Source organism: Cotesia typhae, unplaced genomic scaffold (assembly GCF_013202065.1).
Source record: "Cotesia typhae breed Kobodo isofemale line unplaced genomic scaffold, CoteBio_Ctyphae contig_20, whole genome shotgun sequence".
In the NCBI taxonomy this organism is placed as follows: Eukaryota; Metazoa; Arthropoda; class Insecta; order Hymenoptera; family Braconidae; genus Cotesia; species Cotesia typhae.
Genome location: NW_027423725.1, coordinates 3786662 through 3805794, shown reverse-complemented (window position 1 = coordinate 3805794; position 19133 = coordinate 3786662). Strand labels below are relative to the sequence as shown.

The 19133-nt window shown below is 28.7% G+C and overlaps 2 protein-coding genes across 2 annotated transcripts; both read right to left on the bottom strand.

Moving 5' to 3' along the window:
* Positions 1-1205: 1205 nt before the first annotated feature.
* On the bottom strand, positions 1206-19011 carry LOC141538292 (putative gustatory receptor 28b). Its single transcript, XM_074259675.1, has 6 exons — positions 18972-19011; positions 18797-18877; positions 1934-2057; positions 1796-1867; positions 1643-1732; positions 1206-1577 (listed from the first exon to the last, which is right to left on the bottom strand). The coding sequence occupies exons 3-6, from the start codon at positions 1967-1969 to the stop codon at positions 1497-1499; spliced, it is 279 nt and encodes a 92-aa protein (XP_074115776.1). The 5' UTR covers positions 1970-2057; positions 18797-18877; positions 18972-19011; the 3' UTR covers positions 1206-1496.
* On the bottom strand, positions 7963-8861 carry LOC141538232 (uncharacterized). Its single transcript, XM_074259609.1, has 2 exons — positions 8669-8861; positions 7963-8504 (listed from the first exon to the last, which is right to left on the bottom strand). Exons 1-2 carry the CDS (start codon positions 8850-8852, stop codon positions 7963-7965), a joined length of 726 nt encoding a protein of 241 aa, XP_074115710.1. The 5' UTR covers positions 8853-8861.
* Positions 19012-19133: the final 122 nt, after the last annotated feature.

The window sequence follows — 19133 nt, the reverse complement described above, 5'->3', positions numbered from 1 at the left end:
TATTACACTTATTTTATTAAAATTAACAACAATGAAATTACAAAAAAACTAAAATGTACCTATAAAAATTTTAAAACAATCAAATCGCTATCTGTATTATTTTAGCAGTTTTATAGGTTATATTTACTTAATTACATTCAACTACGTAAGTAGTTTAGATTTTAAATATTGCATTTCTCCTCACTACAAAAGTCACAAAAAATATTAAATTATTACGTCCTTTTGCTACACTAGAGCCACTTTGGCAATTTTTTGAATCATAATTTGCTGTTTACTGGTGGACACTTTTTCAACTGATTCCCCATACTAGATGGTCCTCCTTACCTCTACCCTCCATATTTTGTTCTAAGTGAGTCTAACTACGAGTTGAGAGGAATGATTATGACAAAAGCTTCGATCAAGTTTTTTTTTTTGCATATCATACGCTATATTTATTGGCTATTGATAAATTGCATGCCTTGAGTATGAAGTGCTGATATAGTCTACTTTTTCATGGAATAGAGGATGAAATATTTAGCGTATTTCTTCGATTGATGTCTATTTTTATCCTACAATTGAAATATAATTGTGATAGAAGTATTTTAAGAGGGATAGCAACTGTGAAATTTCAAAAATAAAATTTTTGTCCATTCAAAAATATGTATCTCGGGTTTGATATGAAAATTTCTAATATTTTTAGAGTTATAGTCATTTTTGTGACAGCGATTGTTCTGATAAAAAATTGAATTTTGGCAGGCCAAAAACGATCAAAATTTTGAGTAAAATTCAACTTTAAAAACAAAAAAACGCCGCCATTTTGTCAATTTTTGATATTTTTTTCGACTGACGGTCATTGTTCAGACAATGTCTTCTAGTTTAACAAGAATTTTTTTTTTCGGTTTCGTCCATGAAGAAGGCTGAAATTACTTTAACAGTGGAGGACCTTTTTTTTTTGCGCAGTCGGAGATCGCGTGTAATTAAAAAAATATTAAATTTTTTTCTTCAAAAATTTTACTGTATATTCTTAAAATATGTACACTGTAAAAAATTTCCAATGAATTTTACTATGTGTGCATAGTAACACCGAACTATAAGAAAACTGGTACAAAATTTACAAGTTCCTGTAGTAAACGTATGCGCAGACTACACAATCGTGTCAAAATTATTTTCTTGGTTCGAGAATTTTGCTTTTCATTCAAGTTAATTTTATTTGAGTGTGCTTAACATCCAGGATGAGAGTCCAACTTGTCTCAAAACAATTGAAACGTAAAATATTGATCACACACTGAATTAGTAACTTTTTTCACCGCATATTGGAGCTTAGTATTATTAAATGTATGGTATCACAATTTATTCTATAGCTATGATTCTATTCTGTATGCAGTTTTAATATTCCACGGTAATTACTTTGTTTGCACGTTACAATATCGATTGCTCAATTGCTGCAATATTTATGTCAGTGCGTACTTTATATTAACCTTTTTATCGTTGATTTGATGAGAAAAGAAAATACGTGATCATAATTTGGTTTTATCCGAAGATGGGCTGTCGGCAAACTGTATTGCAATTATTAGATACATTGTAATGGTACCCGTGATCTGAAAAAATAGTCTGTTAGATAACACTTTCGGTGACAAATGTTGATACAATAAATTGTACTCACTACTGCGAGAAGGGTACGATCTAAAGGCATTATATCATAAGTAGTGAATTCTACCTTTAAATGCAAGAGATCGATGGAAAATTGAGATAACTGCAATGAAAAGAAATCAATTTTATTGATTAATAACATCAATTATGATATCAAAATAGTTACTTTTTCCACAATTTTATCATCTGTTATACTTCGGTCTCGCAGTGCGGTTATATTTTTCACCAAGTGACTCGTCTAAAAATAAATTTTCCGATTGTATTCCGATTTTTTTAGAAGTTTGTGTTTTTTTCTGTAACATACCTGTTTCTTGATTGTTGTAATACTCGCAGTAAACATTAGGAATACGAAAACAATCCATATCAAACGTGGCGCCGTAACTTGCCATATCGTCTCAAAATTCCCGAGTTCCAATGCCGGTAAAAGACTGAGATACACACAAAATATAATTCTTTCAGCATAGCAAAGAATAGAAATTAAAACAGACATTCCGTAAAAGTCTGCAGTATACTGGCACATTTCGTATAATTCTACAAACGCGTATTTGAGATTATCAATGTCGTTAATGACCAATCTTCGCGACGACGCTACTTGAGTCACAGAAAATACTTGTGGGGTAGCATCCACTTTGAAACTACTCAACTTTAAGAAAATTGTATTAATAATGTCGAATCTTTTGTTTAACTTGTTAACTACCATAGCATACTGAATCATCACACCCCCGCCGATTATTGTTGGCAGATTTTCGATGAAAATTCTGGCTACCGAAAAATAACATGCGTCCAATATTAATATTAAAAAAATAGTTGTTAAGAAATTAGTACAAAATATTACGATGTTAGTGTGATCGTACTTTCGTTCATAATTTTTGCACTTGCTTAACACCCTATCAACATCTTTGAAGCGATTCATAACTCTTATTAGCTGTTTTTGTTTGATAATGTAAATAAGTGGAATAAAACTCGTGCATAACAATGTTATGAATATTATTTTGACTATTATCAACGGAACTAATTTTCCGGGAAACTTATCGGCGAATGACTCATCTAATACTTCGTAAACACCGAGTAAAATTATAATTAAGCTTATTGATATGTTATAAAATGTTCCGACGTATGAGAATTCACAAATTTCTTTTTTATTGTAAGTCCATGGTGATAATCCGAGAATTCTACTAGAAACATGTTGTATAGATTTGTAATGTTGGTAATACAACATACTGATAGTATAATTTTCTTTTTAAAGAAATGAGAAATATATGCTCTGCACAATGTCACGATCATCACTGAAATCACGCAAGCGCTCTTCAGTTTAAGCTTAATAATTTATAGGGAACGATTTGTTATCTCATGCTAGCAAAGTAAAATATTGATAACTGTTTTCATATTATTTGGCATTGTCAATAGTTATTTACCTTTCTCTCACGTCGAATATCGATTAATTAACTGGAATAGTCTATATAATTTATCAACGGTTAGAATACAAGGTTACAAAGCTTGAATGCTTGCAAATTCAACTGTTTTCCAAATTTAAGTATTTTGAGCATGAAGATAGGTGCAAGTTTGAGGAAAGAACTGCAGGGTAAACCCTTTTTCAATTTTTTTATTTTTATGTATCGTCTTACATGACTATATGGTTTCTAGATCAGAAAATAGAGAACCATGTTAAGCCGTATATGACCAAATAAAAAAATTTTTTTACGAAAAGCAAACTTTAAGGAAGATAAATAATTTTTGAGTGGGTTTAATTCAATTTGAAACACTTTGAATGTTGTTGTCGATTTTTGGGAAATAAATGGCTCAGGGCTTGGACCAAGCCTTGGGGGACTAATTTGCCAGGACTAAAAAGAATGCGAATGTAATTAAAAAATTTAATTTAATTTTAGTTGTATTCGTGATTTTACGGTTTATCAGCCTTACGTTATCGTAGTTCGCGTCTACTCCAGATTACCTGATAAAATCTTTTCTCACAATGGGAATCGGACCTGGTACACGCTGGCGTGAAAGTTCCGTACTGTACTGACTTAGCTGTACGTGGTAGTGACATTAGTAGATTAAATTTAGTTATTTAAACATCGGTCAGTCATTTTGCTTTATTACATGATGTTCCATAATTACAATTAAACTTATAAACTGCTAAAAATGTTGTATAGTTCATATAATATAAGTTATTGACAGAATAAAGTTATGAAATTTATTTCTTTTTAATTAATTTGACTTTAACGAAGTTATTAAATTTTCTATTAACAAAAACAAATACATGATCATAGTTGAGTACATCATAAAAAAATAATAACACTAACCATCTCTGTAATGAAGAATGTTTTAATGATCCTAGATGGGATAAAGTAAAAATACAACTTTTTTCTCATACCACTGCCTTTTTCTTTTTGTTTTTTATGAAAAAAATTGATATCAAAAAATCTCAAAAATGGAAAACAATATAAAATCATTTTTAATAAAAACTGATATAAATAGCTATTATTGTTTAACAACTTTTCTCGATAAGAAATATCCTTTACATAATAATGTTAAGAAAATTTTATTAATAATAAATTTGAACTGCATTTTGCTCTTAAAAAAATTAGGAAAACGGTTGACCCTAAAGGCCATCCCTGCAACTTCCCGCTAACTTCAGTTATGACGCGCTTGCAATTTTGCCGCTTTTGGGATGTTTTTGAGCTTTTCGAGTTCAACAATTTATTGTCATATTTTTAGCTCTCCAAGCTCAAAAATAAGCTGTTTGATTTTCTTGAGCTCTTCGAACCCAAGTCTTATAAAAGTTTTATGAAAAACGATTTTTTTCATTTTCAAACTGCTATAATTTTTAATTTAATAAACCGATTTTTACGCGGTTTGCAGCAATCGATGCAGTTTTTTAAGTACTATAAACAATTTGTTAACATAAATTGATCAGATGTAAGATTTTAGAGTTTTTTGTTAAAAAATTCCACTTCTTTGATTTTTTCGATTTCTTTCGTTCACGATATCTCCCGAACAAATCAACCGATTTTGACGCGGTTGACGTTGGTCGACGTTGTTTTTGAAGGTTGAGAGCTGATTAGTTTTAGAAATCGATCGGTAAAGCCGTTTGAAAGTTATTCCAAAAAAACCACTTAAAAAAAATTTTTTTTGCAGTTTTTTTTAGATTTCTTGAAATCTTGTCTGAATCGGTTCAAATTTTTAGGAAATCTAAGTTTGGTGGAACCTAATCAAATGCCACCACCAACTGCTTTTCGATCGGTGGAGCCGTTCAAAAGTTATAAGAGGGTCACATACTTTTACACACACACACACACGCACGCAGGCACACACACACGCACGCAGGCACGCACACACACACACATATATATATACAGGGTGATTCAGAATGACCTTCACAGCGGAAAACTGTAGATAGAGGAGTCGATTCTAAGAATAAAGTTCCTTAGTCGCTTTTCGTTATTTTCAATAGTTTTTGAGTTATTCAAAATGTAAATTGACCAATCACAGACAAGCTTTAGAAATTAAAAAAAAAATAAAAAAGAATAATAAATAAGTTAAGTAACACTGCCACAGCAGACTTCAAGTTAAATGATATTTATTTAATTTGAAAAGTTCGATTTCTCACAGAAAAAAAAACAAAACATACAATTACAACCTAGAACGTATTTGTATATTTTTTTTTATCTTTTCTTTTTCACAGAAAACATTATTGACTTAAGATTATGCGATTATTAAAAATATAACTTCCGGAGAATTGACAAAATAAATTACGTATTTTTAAATACGTCTCGCTGAATATCTCGCTGGACGTCTCGCCGGACATCTCGCTGGCCGTCTCGCTGAGAGTCTCGCAAATATGCTATGACATACATCAAGCGCTTAGCGAAGTCCTGAGCGAGACCGAGCAAGCAAAATCAAAGATTTTTCAATAATTATTGTATGTATTGTCTATATCTATATTTTTGTCTGTTTGAAATTGCTATTATTTCAGTAAGACAATTTTATTAGTTAAAATTTTTTTATTTATTCTTGGTTGAAGTTTATATATTTAAAAATATATATATATATATATATATATATATATATATATATATATATATATATATATATATATATATATTAGGGTGATTAAAAAAAAAAAAGAATATTTTTTTTTCGTTTGGTACTCTGAAAAATAGGTTCCTAGACACCTCTAAGAAAGCCTCTCCAAGCATGAGTTCTTAATTGTAACGGGAAGGTCCTCCTTCTTACAGTTTTCTATTTTTTCTTATTATCAGATAGAAAAATTTATATCTCGCTTCCAACTACTTGAAAAAATATCTTGTTCCTTAGATTTTGTAGGAAATTGAATGCTCTACAAAAAAAGGTCTCTTACGATTTTTTCGTAAACCCAACCGTTTAAAAGATATTAACGGTTAAAGTTTGATTATTTTTGGGAAAATTATTTATTTCTTATGAATTTTATAACTCAATGAAAAAAAATCATTATGAATGATGAAACTCATAGTTTTGTAGGAAATTTACTGCTCTATAAAAATGGTCTCTTATGATTTTTCGATCAAGTTGAGCGTTTACGAGATATTCATCGTCAAACATCAATGCATATCAATTTTTCTAGTTTTTGATCAATAATTCGAAAAATTTCAATTTATTCTGTGAGTTTCAAGGAAATTTAGACAAATTTGAGTTTCTATGTATAGAAATATGTTATGAACTATTTTTTTAATTAGTTTTTTTAGTCTTGGACATGTTTGATTACATTAAAACAAAAAATTAGTGCATTTTTTTAAATATATAATTCAATTTAGTGTGTTTCACATGTGTTTCACTTTTTTATCGAAGAATTTATTTATTTAATTATCAACTGCCATATAATTTTCAATATTTTCAACATAACGGTTCACTTTTACTGTAAATAATTTCCTCTATTGCAGTTTGGGTAGTTTTTTCGATGTTCTTTGATAATTTGCAATAAGTATTGGAATTGCTCTTCATTTTTTGTCAAGCATTGATTATACTCACTAACTAATGCAACAGCTCGTTCTGCTGAATCATTAACAACTTTCAATTGGTTAAAGTATTCTTTATTTTCAATGTAACTGTCATTAGTAGGCCACGATTCAATATCTTTATCAAGGAAGTCATATGGTAAATCAAAGATTTTAAAGAGATTTAAAGACTTTTTAGAAACAAAGTCACTCAGGCTTTTTTGCGTTAATGAATTCAAATCGTTTTTATCAATTATAAATTTTTTAGCTTTAGAATCTGTACCGTTACGAGTATTAATAGCTCCAACAATATTTTTTTTTACTTCCAATGAAACGGTATCGTCAAATAATGATAAAATGGCAAGTTCATCACTTAAATACCATGAATGCAAAATCATTTTTTCACAAGTTGCTGAAGAAATCAATGAATTGATATTTTTGTACTCGAATAAATTTTTCAAAAACTGCAAGTCATGATTAGCAGCAGTTGTTGCAGAAGTTGATGAAAACCAAGCTTTTAAATACAGTGTAACTATAAATATACAAATTTGCCGAAGACCGTCCAATTCTTTATTAGAAAGTTTAAATTCATTTCTGAATAGAAACATTTTTAAACTGTAAATTGCCTTCGCCATCCACCTAGCATGATGAATTGCACCAGGACGTTTGAAAAAATTTCTTCTTGAGGCATTTCTCCAAGGAAAATCAACGACAATTCCAACAATACTTTATAGTCATCTCGGGGTTGTAGTAACTATCAAAAACAATTAAAAATTTGTCAGAAACAAGAAAATTTTTTTCTTAAAATCGCAGTTAAATCATACCTGTAAGAATTGTGCAATTAAACTAGATATTTCATTTCATTTTTTATCCAAAATGATATCAGCAACAACAGTATCTTCAATTCCAGATTTATAATTAGTTTTATTTATTTCATCCCATGATTTTTAAATCTTCCGAACATTGGTACGTTTGGCCCAGATGACACAGGCCAATATACTTCAAATGCACTTCTCAATATGATCTCAAAAATGTGGTGACGACATGGTAACCAGATTAACTCTCTTCCCAAAGTCTTTTCAATTGCCTTACATGTACCGTTATGAATTCCTGTATAAAGAAAATAGATAACTATCGTTAAATTTAATATTTTCAACAAATTGTAGATTATATTTAAAATCCAAATGAGTAAATAATTCTCAATAATTTCAAAAGTGAAATTCAGTAAGCAATAAAAATTAAACTAAAACGTTAATAATTAAATATTTTTTAGATTAAATTATCATTGATAAGTTACCTGTATTAACTGCCGTCGTGTCAAAACACATCGCCTTAACATAATTAGTAATACCCCATTCACTCAATGTCGATAAAATGGCTGATGTTTGTCAGTTTGATTGTCTGCCGTCCCAGAATTCATTTTTGGAACCCCAAGTAATTGTTCGGTACCAAATGCAGTTAAAATAACTGGTAGCCGTTCCACAGATTTTGATCCAACAAGGTCATTCAGCATTTTTCCGTCCCAATGCACAACGTATTTATCGTGTGTCTTAAAGTTGTCATTAAGTCCTTTAGCAATGTCTTCTCTTTGAAGCATACGAGCTCGTTGAATTGAACTATAACTGAGCGTTGTATCTTCAATTTTAATACCTACTGCTAGTAAAACCGGAGCAATAATAAACATCGCATTTCTACTGCTGACATTAGCTCGGTCGAGTCCAAAAATGACTTCAGGAGTTAAGACATCAAGTTTTGCTCGTTTTGTCGGAATTGGAGGTTCATACTCTGAATCAGATCCAAAATTTGTAACTCCACTTAATGTATACGTAGAGAACGACTCTGATTTTTCACTTGGAACAATCGCATGACTGGTAGACGGTTGATCTAAGTCTGGAATAAGATCTGTTTTATAAATTAAACGAAGAAAATGTATAGAATTTATTCATTTTGATGACAAATAATTAAGAAAGGACTCCAAAAATTGTCTAGTCAAATGTCATCTAGTCATCTATGAAAAGTTACACTACTACCTGACTTTATAATAATTAAATATCTCCGATACTTACTACTCTCATCTATTCCCATCATAGTTGTGGTTAAGTTTGATACAGGTACATTATTAGAAAGAATCTCTTTATGGGTACCGAATTTTTGATCCAAATACAACTTTCTAATATTATCATCAAGCACTTTTAAGGATTTTTCGCTCACAATGTCGAATAATTGTTCAAGATCAGTCTGAAATTTCATTTCCTTTTCGTTTTGCGCTGAATTCTTTTTATCGAAATTTTTTTGTAATTTTAACCATTGACTGTGATAGCGAAGAAATTTTTGACTGCATTAGGAGCTCCACTAGTTGGAATCTGATTTTTTCTCCACAGTTCAATAACTTGGTCAACTGAATTTTTAGCACTTTGTTTGATTGAATACTTTAAAATTTTAAGTTGGTAGAAAAACACACGCATAACCTCTTTCACTTTTGGTAACTTACGTTCCGAAATTCTTTGTAGAGGTATTCCGATAAAACGTATTTCTTTATTCATTGTAGGTTAATTGATGATAAATAAATTTATGTGATGATTATAAGACTTATTTAAAATGAATTATTTTATTACGTATTCAAGATGATCAGTTTTAGGAACACTGAAAATACGGTATTAAATGGGTAGATACTGAAGATAGTTGAGAGTAAAAAACATAGATGGCGTTAGTTTCAGAAGACAAACAGAAGAAGAAATGGAATTCAAAACAAAAATCCCCTCGAACGAAAATTTTATGTATATTTTGTGAAAAACAATTTAAAAATACGCACTGAACAAATTTCATAATAATAAATGACAACGCGATTAAGATTTTAAATTATTAAAGATAAAATTAAAAAAATATTATTAGAATAAAAACTTTCAAATGAATTTTTGAACAGAAAACATCTATAGGAGTTGCTTTTATAATAAAAACTCAAATTTGTCTAAATTTCCTTGAAACTCACAGAATAAATTGAAATTTTTCGAATTATTGATCAAAAACTAGAAAAATTGATATGCATTGATGTTTGACGATGAATATCTCGTAAACGCTCAACTTGATCGAAAAATCATAAGAGACCATTTTTATAGAGCAGTAAATTTCCTACAAAACTATGAGTTTCATCATTCATAATGATTTTTTTCATTGAGTTATAAAATTCATAAGAAATAAATAATTTTCCCAAAAATAATCAAACTTTAACCGTTAATATCTTTTAAACGGTTGGGTTTACGAAAAAATCGTAAGAGACCTTTTTGTAGAGCATTCAATTTCCTACAAAATCTAAGGAACAAGATATTTTTTCAAGTAGTTGGAAGCGAGATATAAATTTTTCTATCTGATAATAAGAAAAAATAGAAAACTGTAAGAAGGAGGACCTTCCCGTTACAATTAAGAACTCATGCTTGGAGAGGCTTTCTTAGAGGTGTCTAGGAACCTATTTTTCAGAGTACCAAACGAAAAAAAAATATTCTTTTTTTTTGAATCACCCTAATATATATATATATATATATATATATATATATATATATATATATATATATATATATATATATATATATACATACATACATACATACATACATACATAAACTTTGGAACCATATGCATTTTCCGACTCAGCTCGACGAGTATAGTCGAAATATAGCAAAATTTATCAAAAGTTCCGTCATGAGGACCAATGCAATAGTTAGATTTCTATGAAATCTACGAAAAAAATATAAAAACATTATTAATAACAACTATAATAGATCATAAAAAATCGATTGTTTTTTTAGAATGTCACTAGATAAGAAGTATGCGTTATAGTATTAATTTTAAAAATACATTTGTTTTTCTTTGGTTATAGTTTTTCGTTTTTAAACTATTATTCTTCATGTTACTCGTAACCGAATTTGTTTTTAATTGTCATAAGAAATAAAATTTATTTTTATAAAATCGTTAAAAGTGTTTCAATGTTTTAGTCGACTGATTATCAAACTTTCTCGAAAATCAATTTTGAAAAATTTTTTTACTCCAATATGTGTGAAATACCGAAAATTTGTGTTATTTAATTAAACTGTTAAATTAAACAGTTAAATCATTAAACTATTGATAAAATCAATATTAATGAAAGATTATCATGTAGGCGACACTCTTAATATTTTTATTGAAAGTGATTATAAAATTGGAGATATATTTAATGGTTATAACGGATCTAAGTTCATAAAAACAGAAAATTTTAGTCACAATGTCAAATGAAATATGCTTGCGGTTTGAATTGTTAAAAAAATATATCTACCCAGAAGTTCATATTAATGAAAGAAAATCGACCAGTTTACCCTCAAAATTATTTCCACACTTAGATGTTTTGAGGGATCAATACTTGGGAATTGATCACTTTTACGTGAATGATAATGTTTTTACATATGGAATCGTTAAATTATGTAAAATGGTAGAAACACAATCTGTAGATATTGAACTGATTACGGAAAAAGATTTTCCACAAATCTCAAATGGAATTAGTTACAATATTTTACGGAATAAAACAGCTGTTTTTCGACTCAGGCGAGACAATGAAAGCCATTATGTTTCATCAATTTCAACTGGTACTTGTTTATTGCAGGTAAGGAAAAAATAAACACTTTTTACAGAACATAAAAAACAATAGTATATTACACCCCTTGGGAAGGAAAAATAAGAAAAGCCTCAGATCACATGTAATTGATGGTCGAGGCGAAGCCGAGGTCAACAAACATGTGATCTGAGGTTTTCTTTTTTACTTCCCCAGGCGTGTAGTATACTATATCCTGAAATTCAAAAACTGAAAGTTCAAAATGATTATCCAAATCCATATCAACGTATCAGAAAATTTAATACGTACAAGAGCGAAAAAGTATTAGACAATATTTAAAGTTTATTAAAAAATTTTGATTTTTATCCATTAATTGATTGTTTTGTTCAGAAAGTTCAATTTTCTGCCCAATAAAAGCCGTAAAATTAAATGACATAAAATTTACATAATTACATGTATTTTTTTTTACAGGTATAATAAAAAAATTTTTTCTTTGTTGTATGAATTTAAAAAATTTTTTTTTATTGAAAAGTAATTTTTTTTGTTGCATACAGATTACCATAAGAGAGAATCCATTTTGTAGTAATCCCAAGGATAGTCTCTCATCAATTAAAAATCATGAATTCTTCACGAATCCAGTATACAGAGGTCACATTATAACTGTGACCAATAATATACAGCTTGAGAAAATAATTGATCAGTACTTTTTTCTGAATGATATTAACTATTCATTGTATGCCTTTCCTGAATTAAATTTCAATCATCAAGAAAGCCTATAAAAAATGTTAGAAAACGATGCTATCCTAAACAGATGAGCCATGAAGTAAAACCAATGGCCATTATTCCGGGAGATGTATTTAATATTGAAGAGTTGGTTGACAGTGAATCGAGTAATATATCCGTGGAAAATGTATTAATTGACAAAAATAACTATTTAACAGCACCATTTGTGACTTCATATTATGAAAAATGCTTTAAAGAGAATCAAAAAGGAGGTCTAAATTTCAAAGCTGGCGAGTACAATTATTTTGACGAACGAATGAGAATCCAAAATTACGGAGTTGACCAGGAATATGCTACTGACCATGCCACATGTTCAAAAATAATTATTTGTTCTGAGCTCAGAATGCAAGACTTGCATTTTCCTTCAATTAAAATAATAAAGCTTAATGAAAAGTCGAAAGATAATATGAAGAATAATATTTTCGAGAATGAGACTATTCTGTTGTTATTTGCCAACAGAAATAAAACACATTACGTAACATCTACAAAAAAAGGCAATTGCTTGTTACAGGTCATCATTTGTTAATGTTGTAGATAATTTATAGTTTAAGGGTGTAGTCTAGGTCGTTGGCTAAAAATACAGGCGCTATTTGAACATTTCCCGCGAGCTTGTTATGAAAGATATGTTAATAAAAATTATTAGGGATGATAAATGAAGTCTAAAATTACAAAGTTAAAAAATTTTTTTTTGTTTTTTTATAAAAAATTTATACTTGAATGAAATACCATAATTTGAAGACAGGTGGGCTCCTACACTAATCTCAGCAACGAGTTATATGAAACGGAAAAACTAAATTGACAATAATTTCTAACGATTATTATTAATTTCAAGTAACAAAAACCAGAAAAATTATTTAAATTAATTTTTTTCGCTGTTATCTGTAAAAATAAATAGTAAAAATCAGCATTTTAATATGATGGAAGTCTGTTTTGTGAATATTGATGTGTAAAATATGTGGTTAAAATTTCAGAAGTATCGGCTCTTGGATTCCGGAGAAATCGTGTTGGCCTTCCGTCAAAACAAAGTTTTGATAAAAACGTGTTTTAAGTTTCTTTAAATAAATAATCTTACCAAAATTTTATTAGCGAACCTTCACTTGTATCGGTTAACACATCCCCGGGAGTCTTATATACGAATTCATTCTAAAAATGTAAAAAATATCGAATTCTCAAAAGTGATCAACTAGACTACATTCTTAATAAAGTGGAATAATTATTTGACAAATATTTATTTTGCAGATGTTGATATTTCCGGTGGAACTTTCATATTTTACAAATAATTCAGGAATCGATGTAAATATTTCTCCCATCCATAAGGGCAGAATATTATCGGCGACTAACAACCATACTCTTGAAAGATGGGCAGAAACTCTGACTCAAAATAATCTGAGTCGCATCTTAGGTGAAAGAAATATCAACATAATTTCGGCAATTTTTGAAGAACTCCATCACGAAGATTCAACAAATGACGCTTTGATAAATCTTTTTTTGAATGAGTTGTATTAAATTATTCAGTAAAATTTTTTAAATAGAATTACAGCGATTTTACTACTTTTTAATGTTTATATGACAAAATTATCTAATTATTTTAAGATAAGATATTAAAATAAAATAAAAATTTAACTGTAATAAAAGATCTGTCAATGGCATGTGATCTGAGGCTTTTCTTATATTCCTTCCCGAGGGGTGTAATATAATATTTTTGTCACATCACTGCCAATTTTTTTTTGTTATTCATTAAAATAATTGATGTCAAAGAATCTCAGAAATAAAAACAATATGAAATCAATTTTGCAAAAAGCTATTACCGAAAGCAATTGTTGTTTTACAACTTCTCTTGATAAGAAACATTCATTAAATTATTATGTTAAAAAAGTTTTATTGGAAATAAATTTAAACTATATTTTGCTCTTAAAAAAATTTAGTGCAGGGAATTCAATAATTTGATTTCTTACACACTTATAACTATTTATTTTCTTGAATGTTTAGCAAAAGCTTAGTTAACGAATTTGGACTTTTTTTTAAGTAATCGATAACATGATAAATTTAGTTTTAAAAAAAAATATGAAAACATTGTTAATAGCAACTATAATAGATCATAAAAATCAATTGTTATTTTAAAATGTCATTAGATAAGAAATATGTGTTGTAGTATGATTTTTAGAAATACATTTACTTTTCGTTGGTTATAGTTTTTCGTTTTCAAACTAGTATTCTTCAGGTTACTAGTAACCGAATTTATTTTTAATTGTCATAAGAAATAAAATTTATTTTTATAAAATCGTTAAAAGTGTTTCAATGTTTTAGTCGACTGATTATCAAACTTTTTCGAAAATCAATTTTGAAAACATTCTTTTACTCCAATATGTGTGAAGTACAGAAAATTTGTGTTATTTTAATCATTAAACTGTGGATAACAGCAATATCAATGGAAGATTATCATGCAGGTGACACTCTAAATGTTTTTACTAAAAATAATAATAAAATTGGAGATATATTTAATGGTTATAAAGGGTCTAAGTATATAAAAACAGAAAATATTAATCACAACATCAATTATGAAATATCACATGAAATATGCTTGCGGTTTGAATCGTTAAAAAAATCTATTTACCCAAAAGTTCTCATTGATGGAAGAATATCGACCAGTTTACCCTCAAAATTATTCCCACACTTTCATATTTTGAGGGATCAATACTTGGGAATTGGTCGATTTTACGTAAATGATAGTGTTTTTACATATGGAATCGTTAAATTATGTAAAATGGTAGAAACACAATCTGTAGATATTGAACTGATTACGGAAAAAGATTTTCCACAAATCTCAAATGGAATTAGTTACAATATTTTACGGAATAAAACAGCTGTCTTTCGACTCAGGCGAGACAATGAAAGCCATTATGTTTCGTCAATTTCGACTGGTACTTGTCTATTGCAGGTAAGGAAAAAATAAATACTTTTTACAGAACACAAAAAAAAAAAAAAACAAAATGTTCATCCTGAAATTCAAAAACTGAAAGTTCAAAATGATTATCTAAATCCAAATTTCAATGCATCAGAAAATTTAATATGTCCAAGAGCGAAAACTTTTTAGACAATACCGGAGGTTCATCAAATTTAATCAAAAATTTTGTTTTTTTATAACAAGATTGTCATAGCAAATTATGCAATGTTTGTAATTTCTCGGATAAATGCAATTTCAGTCAAAAATTTTGATTTTCATCCATTAATTAATTACCTTCTCTGCTCGACGGGCAGAAAGCGTCAACTTTCGGCCTGCTGCGCTAAACGAAATTACCGCTTTCTGCCTTCGTCGAGCAAAAAAAATAGCACACACTTCGGGAAGTAAATAAGAAAGCCTCAGATCACATGTTTGTTGACCTCGGCTTTGCCTCGGCCAACAATTACATGTGATCTGAAACATTTCTTATACTTTACTTCCCTAGGTGTATTATATACTACTTGTTTAGAAAGTTTAATTTCCCATACAGAAAGCGCGTCCAAAAATTTCTACAATGTAAATTTTTGGTCCACCTATCCTTATTTGGCAATAAATGGATGAATCCAAACAGTTTTCTATGCGTTGTAAATAAATTTTTTTTTCTATTTGGCTATAAAAATAAATGATATTCAAAAATTGCGAAATTGTTAGTTTAGCAATCTTGATTTCTAAACGTTGAGTTCCTATCAGATCTCCATATTTTCAAGTCTTATAGGAATATTTTTACGAGGGGGTCACTGTGTGTGTGTTTTTAAATGTTTTTTTTTTTTTTTTTTATTAAAAATTAATTTTTTTTTTTTATTGTATTCAGATTTTTATAAGAGAGAAAGCATTTTGTAAAAATCTCAAGCATACTCTATCACCAATTAAAAATAATGAATTCTTCGAGAATTCAATATACAGAGGTAAAATTGTAACAGTAAGCAATAATATAGATCTTGAGAAAATGATTGATGTCTTCTATTATCTAACTGACATCAAGTACTCTCTGTATACATTTCCTGATTTAAATTTGAATGATCGAGAAAGCCTGTTAAGGATGTTAGAAAACAATACTATTATAAATTTCCAATTACAGTCATTTCCTGAACTGTCGACATACAAAATGAAATCGATAAGACCGATGAGCCATGAAGTAAATCGAGCGGCTATTACTCTGGGAGATGTACTTAATATTGAAGAGTTGGTTGACAGTGAATCGAGTAATATATCCGTGGAAAATGTATTAATTGACGAAAAAAACTATTTAACAGCACCATTTGTGACTTCATACTATGAAAAATGCTTTAAAGAGAATCAAAAAGGAGGTCTAAATTTCAAAGCTGGCGAGTACAATTATTTTGACGAACGAATGAGAATCCAAAATTACGGAGTTGACCAGGAATATGCTACTGACCATGCCACATGTTCAAAAATAATTATTTGTTCTGAGCTCAGAATGCAAGACTTGCATTTTCCTTCGCTCAAAATAATAAAGCTTAATGAAAAGTCGAAAGATAATATGAAGAATAATATTTTCGAGAATGAGACTATTCTGTTGTTATTTGCCAACAGAAATAAAACACATTACGTAACATCTACAAAAAAAGGCAATTGCTTGTTACAGGTCATCATTTGTTAATGTTGTAGATAATTTAAGAGTGTAGTCTAGTTCGTTGGCTAAAAATACAGGCGCTATTTGAAAATTTCCCGCGAGCTTGTTATAAAAGATATGTTCATAAAAATTATTAGGGATGATAAATGAAGTCTAAAATTACAAAATTAGAAAATTTTTTTCAGTTTTTTTATAAAAAATTTATACTCGAATGAAATACCATAATTTGAAGACAGGTGGGCTCCTACACTAATCTCAGCAACGAGTTATATGAAACGGAAAAACTAAATTGACAATAATTTCTAACGATTATTATTAATTTCAAGTAACAAAAACCAGAAAAATTATTTAAATTAATTTTTTTCGCTGTTATCTGTAAAAATAAATAGTAAAAATCAGCATTTTAATATGATGGAAGTCTGTTTTGTGAATATTGATGTGTAAAATATGTGGTTAAAATTTCAGAAGTATCGGCTCTTGGATTCCGGAGAAATCGTGTTGGCCTTCCGTCAAAACAAAGTTTTGATAAAAACGTGTTTTAAGTTTCTTTAAATAAATAATCTTACCAAAATTTTATTAGCGAACCTTCACTTGTATCGGTTAACACATCCCCGGGAGTCTTATATACGAATTCATTCTAAAAATGTAAAAATATCGAATTCTCAAAAGTGATCAACTAGACTACATTCTTAATAAAGTGGAATAATTATTTGACAAATATTTATTTTGCAGATGTTGATATTTCCGGTGGAACTTTCATATTTTACAAATAATTCAGGAATCGATGTAAATATTTCTCCCATCCATAAGGGCAGAATATTATCGGCGACTAACAACCATACTCTTGAAAGATGGGCAGAAACTCTGACTCAAAATAATCTGAGTCGCATCTTAGGTGAAAGAAATATCAACATAATTTCGGCAATTTTTGAAGAACTCCATCACGAAGATTCAACAAATGACGCTTTGATAAGTCTTTTTTTGAATGAGTTGTATTAAATTATTCAGTAAAATTTTTTAAATAGAATTACAGCGATTTTACTACTTTTTGATGTTTATGTGACAAAATTATCTTATTATTTCAAGATAAGATAATAAAATAAAATATAAATCTAACTGTAATAAAAGATCTGTCAATGGTATGTCAATAATCGGCCATTTGAATTTTTTGCGGTATCAATAATATATACATTCGATCTGTTGGTTTTAAGTTGATGGAATAGTTATTAAATGTATTGCTATCAAAGTAAATTAATTGAATTGTGTAAGTAAAAACAATCCGAACAAAAACAGTTTCACTGTAAAAAAATCGTGCCAAGTCCACGTTCATAAGACTATTAAGAAAAAAAAATTTTATTTCTTTACAAAAAGATATAAAATAAAAAATTAAAAAATTCAAGTAACCGATATGGTTGTATATGATTTTCGAAATTTAAAAAAAAATTTTTGTAAATTTAAAAATTAAAAGAAACAATTTTGGAACGTACTTGGTATGCGTTATTGTGTACTTCAATTTTTTTTAAGTGTCCTAGTAGATACAATTTAGGAATTTCATAAAAAGTGAAATATTTCATAACTACGCACACTAAATACGTTCCAAAATTGTTTCTTTTAATTTTTAAATTTACAAAAATTTTTTTTTAATTTTCGAAAATCATATACAACCATATCGGTTATTTGGATTTTTTAATTTTTTATTTTATATCTTTTTGTAAAGAAATAAAATTTTTTTTTCTTAATAGTCTTATGAACGTGGACTTGGCACGATTTTTTTACAGTGAAACTGTTTTTGTTCGGATTTCAGTTTTTTTTGTAATTATAATAAAAATTGACAATTTTAATTTACTACATTTCCGGTGGCAAACTATCTCCTTTAAGCTATAGTTCATGTAAAAGTTATTCTTGCGCCGCTTGGCGTGTGTAATTGCAAGCTGTCAAATATCTTTTTTTCACTGTAGTTTCCCATCTATTATAAGATTAGCATGCATCGTTATATTATTTAGTCTCTGGCTGTCCGCTTTTTACATAAGAAAAAAGTTAAAATCTAAAAATCTGGGTCGCTATAGTTTGTGCTGATTATTTTTAATAATTTTAAATAGAAATTATAAAGATAATTGACAATAATCAAGTAATACGCGTAATAAAAAGCATGAACTACTATTATAAAATATCATATAAAAAAAAATCAAATTAAATTTGAAAAAAAACTTGTAACCTCAAAAAACGATTCTACTTACGATATATACACACTCGGTAGTCTGGCTTGAGAACGGAACTTGGCGCCAGATTCTACCGAATCTGTTGATGAATACGGTGTCCTATTAAAAAAGATGATAAGATTGATTTGAAACACGATAAAAAAATTCAAATATTCATGATTACTCTTATAGTGTCAATAATGGGGGCTTATACCTCAGTGACGTAATTTCAATTTCAAACTTTATTCTGTTAGTTTTTTAGTAGATCTCATCTTATAACCAACAAAATACGCACAATTAATATTATTTTATAATTGTCACATCAATTGATTCGTTAGACTTTATTAATCAGTTTTTCGAGCCGGAAACTATGTAA

Coding starts and splice junctions, on each gene's coding strand:
- LOC141538292 (XM_074259675.1), bottom strand. CDS start 1,969: ATGTTTACTGCGAGTATTACAACAATCAAGAAACAG. Junction 1,868..1,933: donor TTACAACAATCAAGAAACAG/GTATGTTACAGA, acceptor ATTTATTTTTAG/ACGAGTCACTTGGTGAAAAA. Junction 1,733..1,795: donor ATGATAAAATTGTGGAAAAA/GTAACTATTTTG, acceptor TTTTCATTGCAG/TTATCTCAATTTTCCATCGA.
- LOC141538232 (XM_074259609.1), bottom strand. CDS start 8,852: ATGAAATTTCAGACTGATCTTGAACAATTATTCGACATTGTGAGCGAA. Junction 8,505..8,668: donor GATGGGAATAGATGAGAGTA/GTAAGTATCGGA, acceptor TTTATAAAACAG/ATCTTATTCCAGACTTAGAT.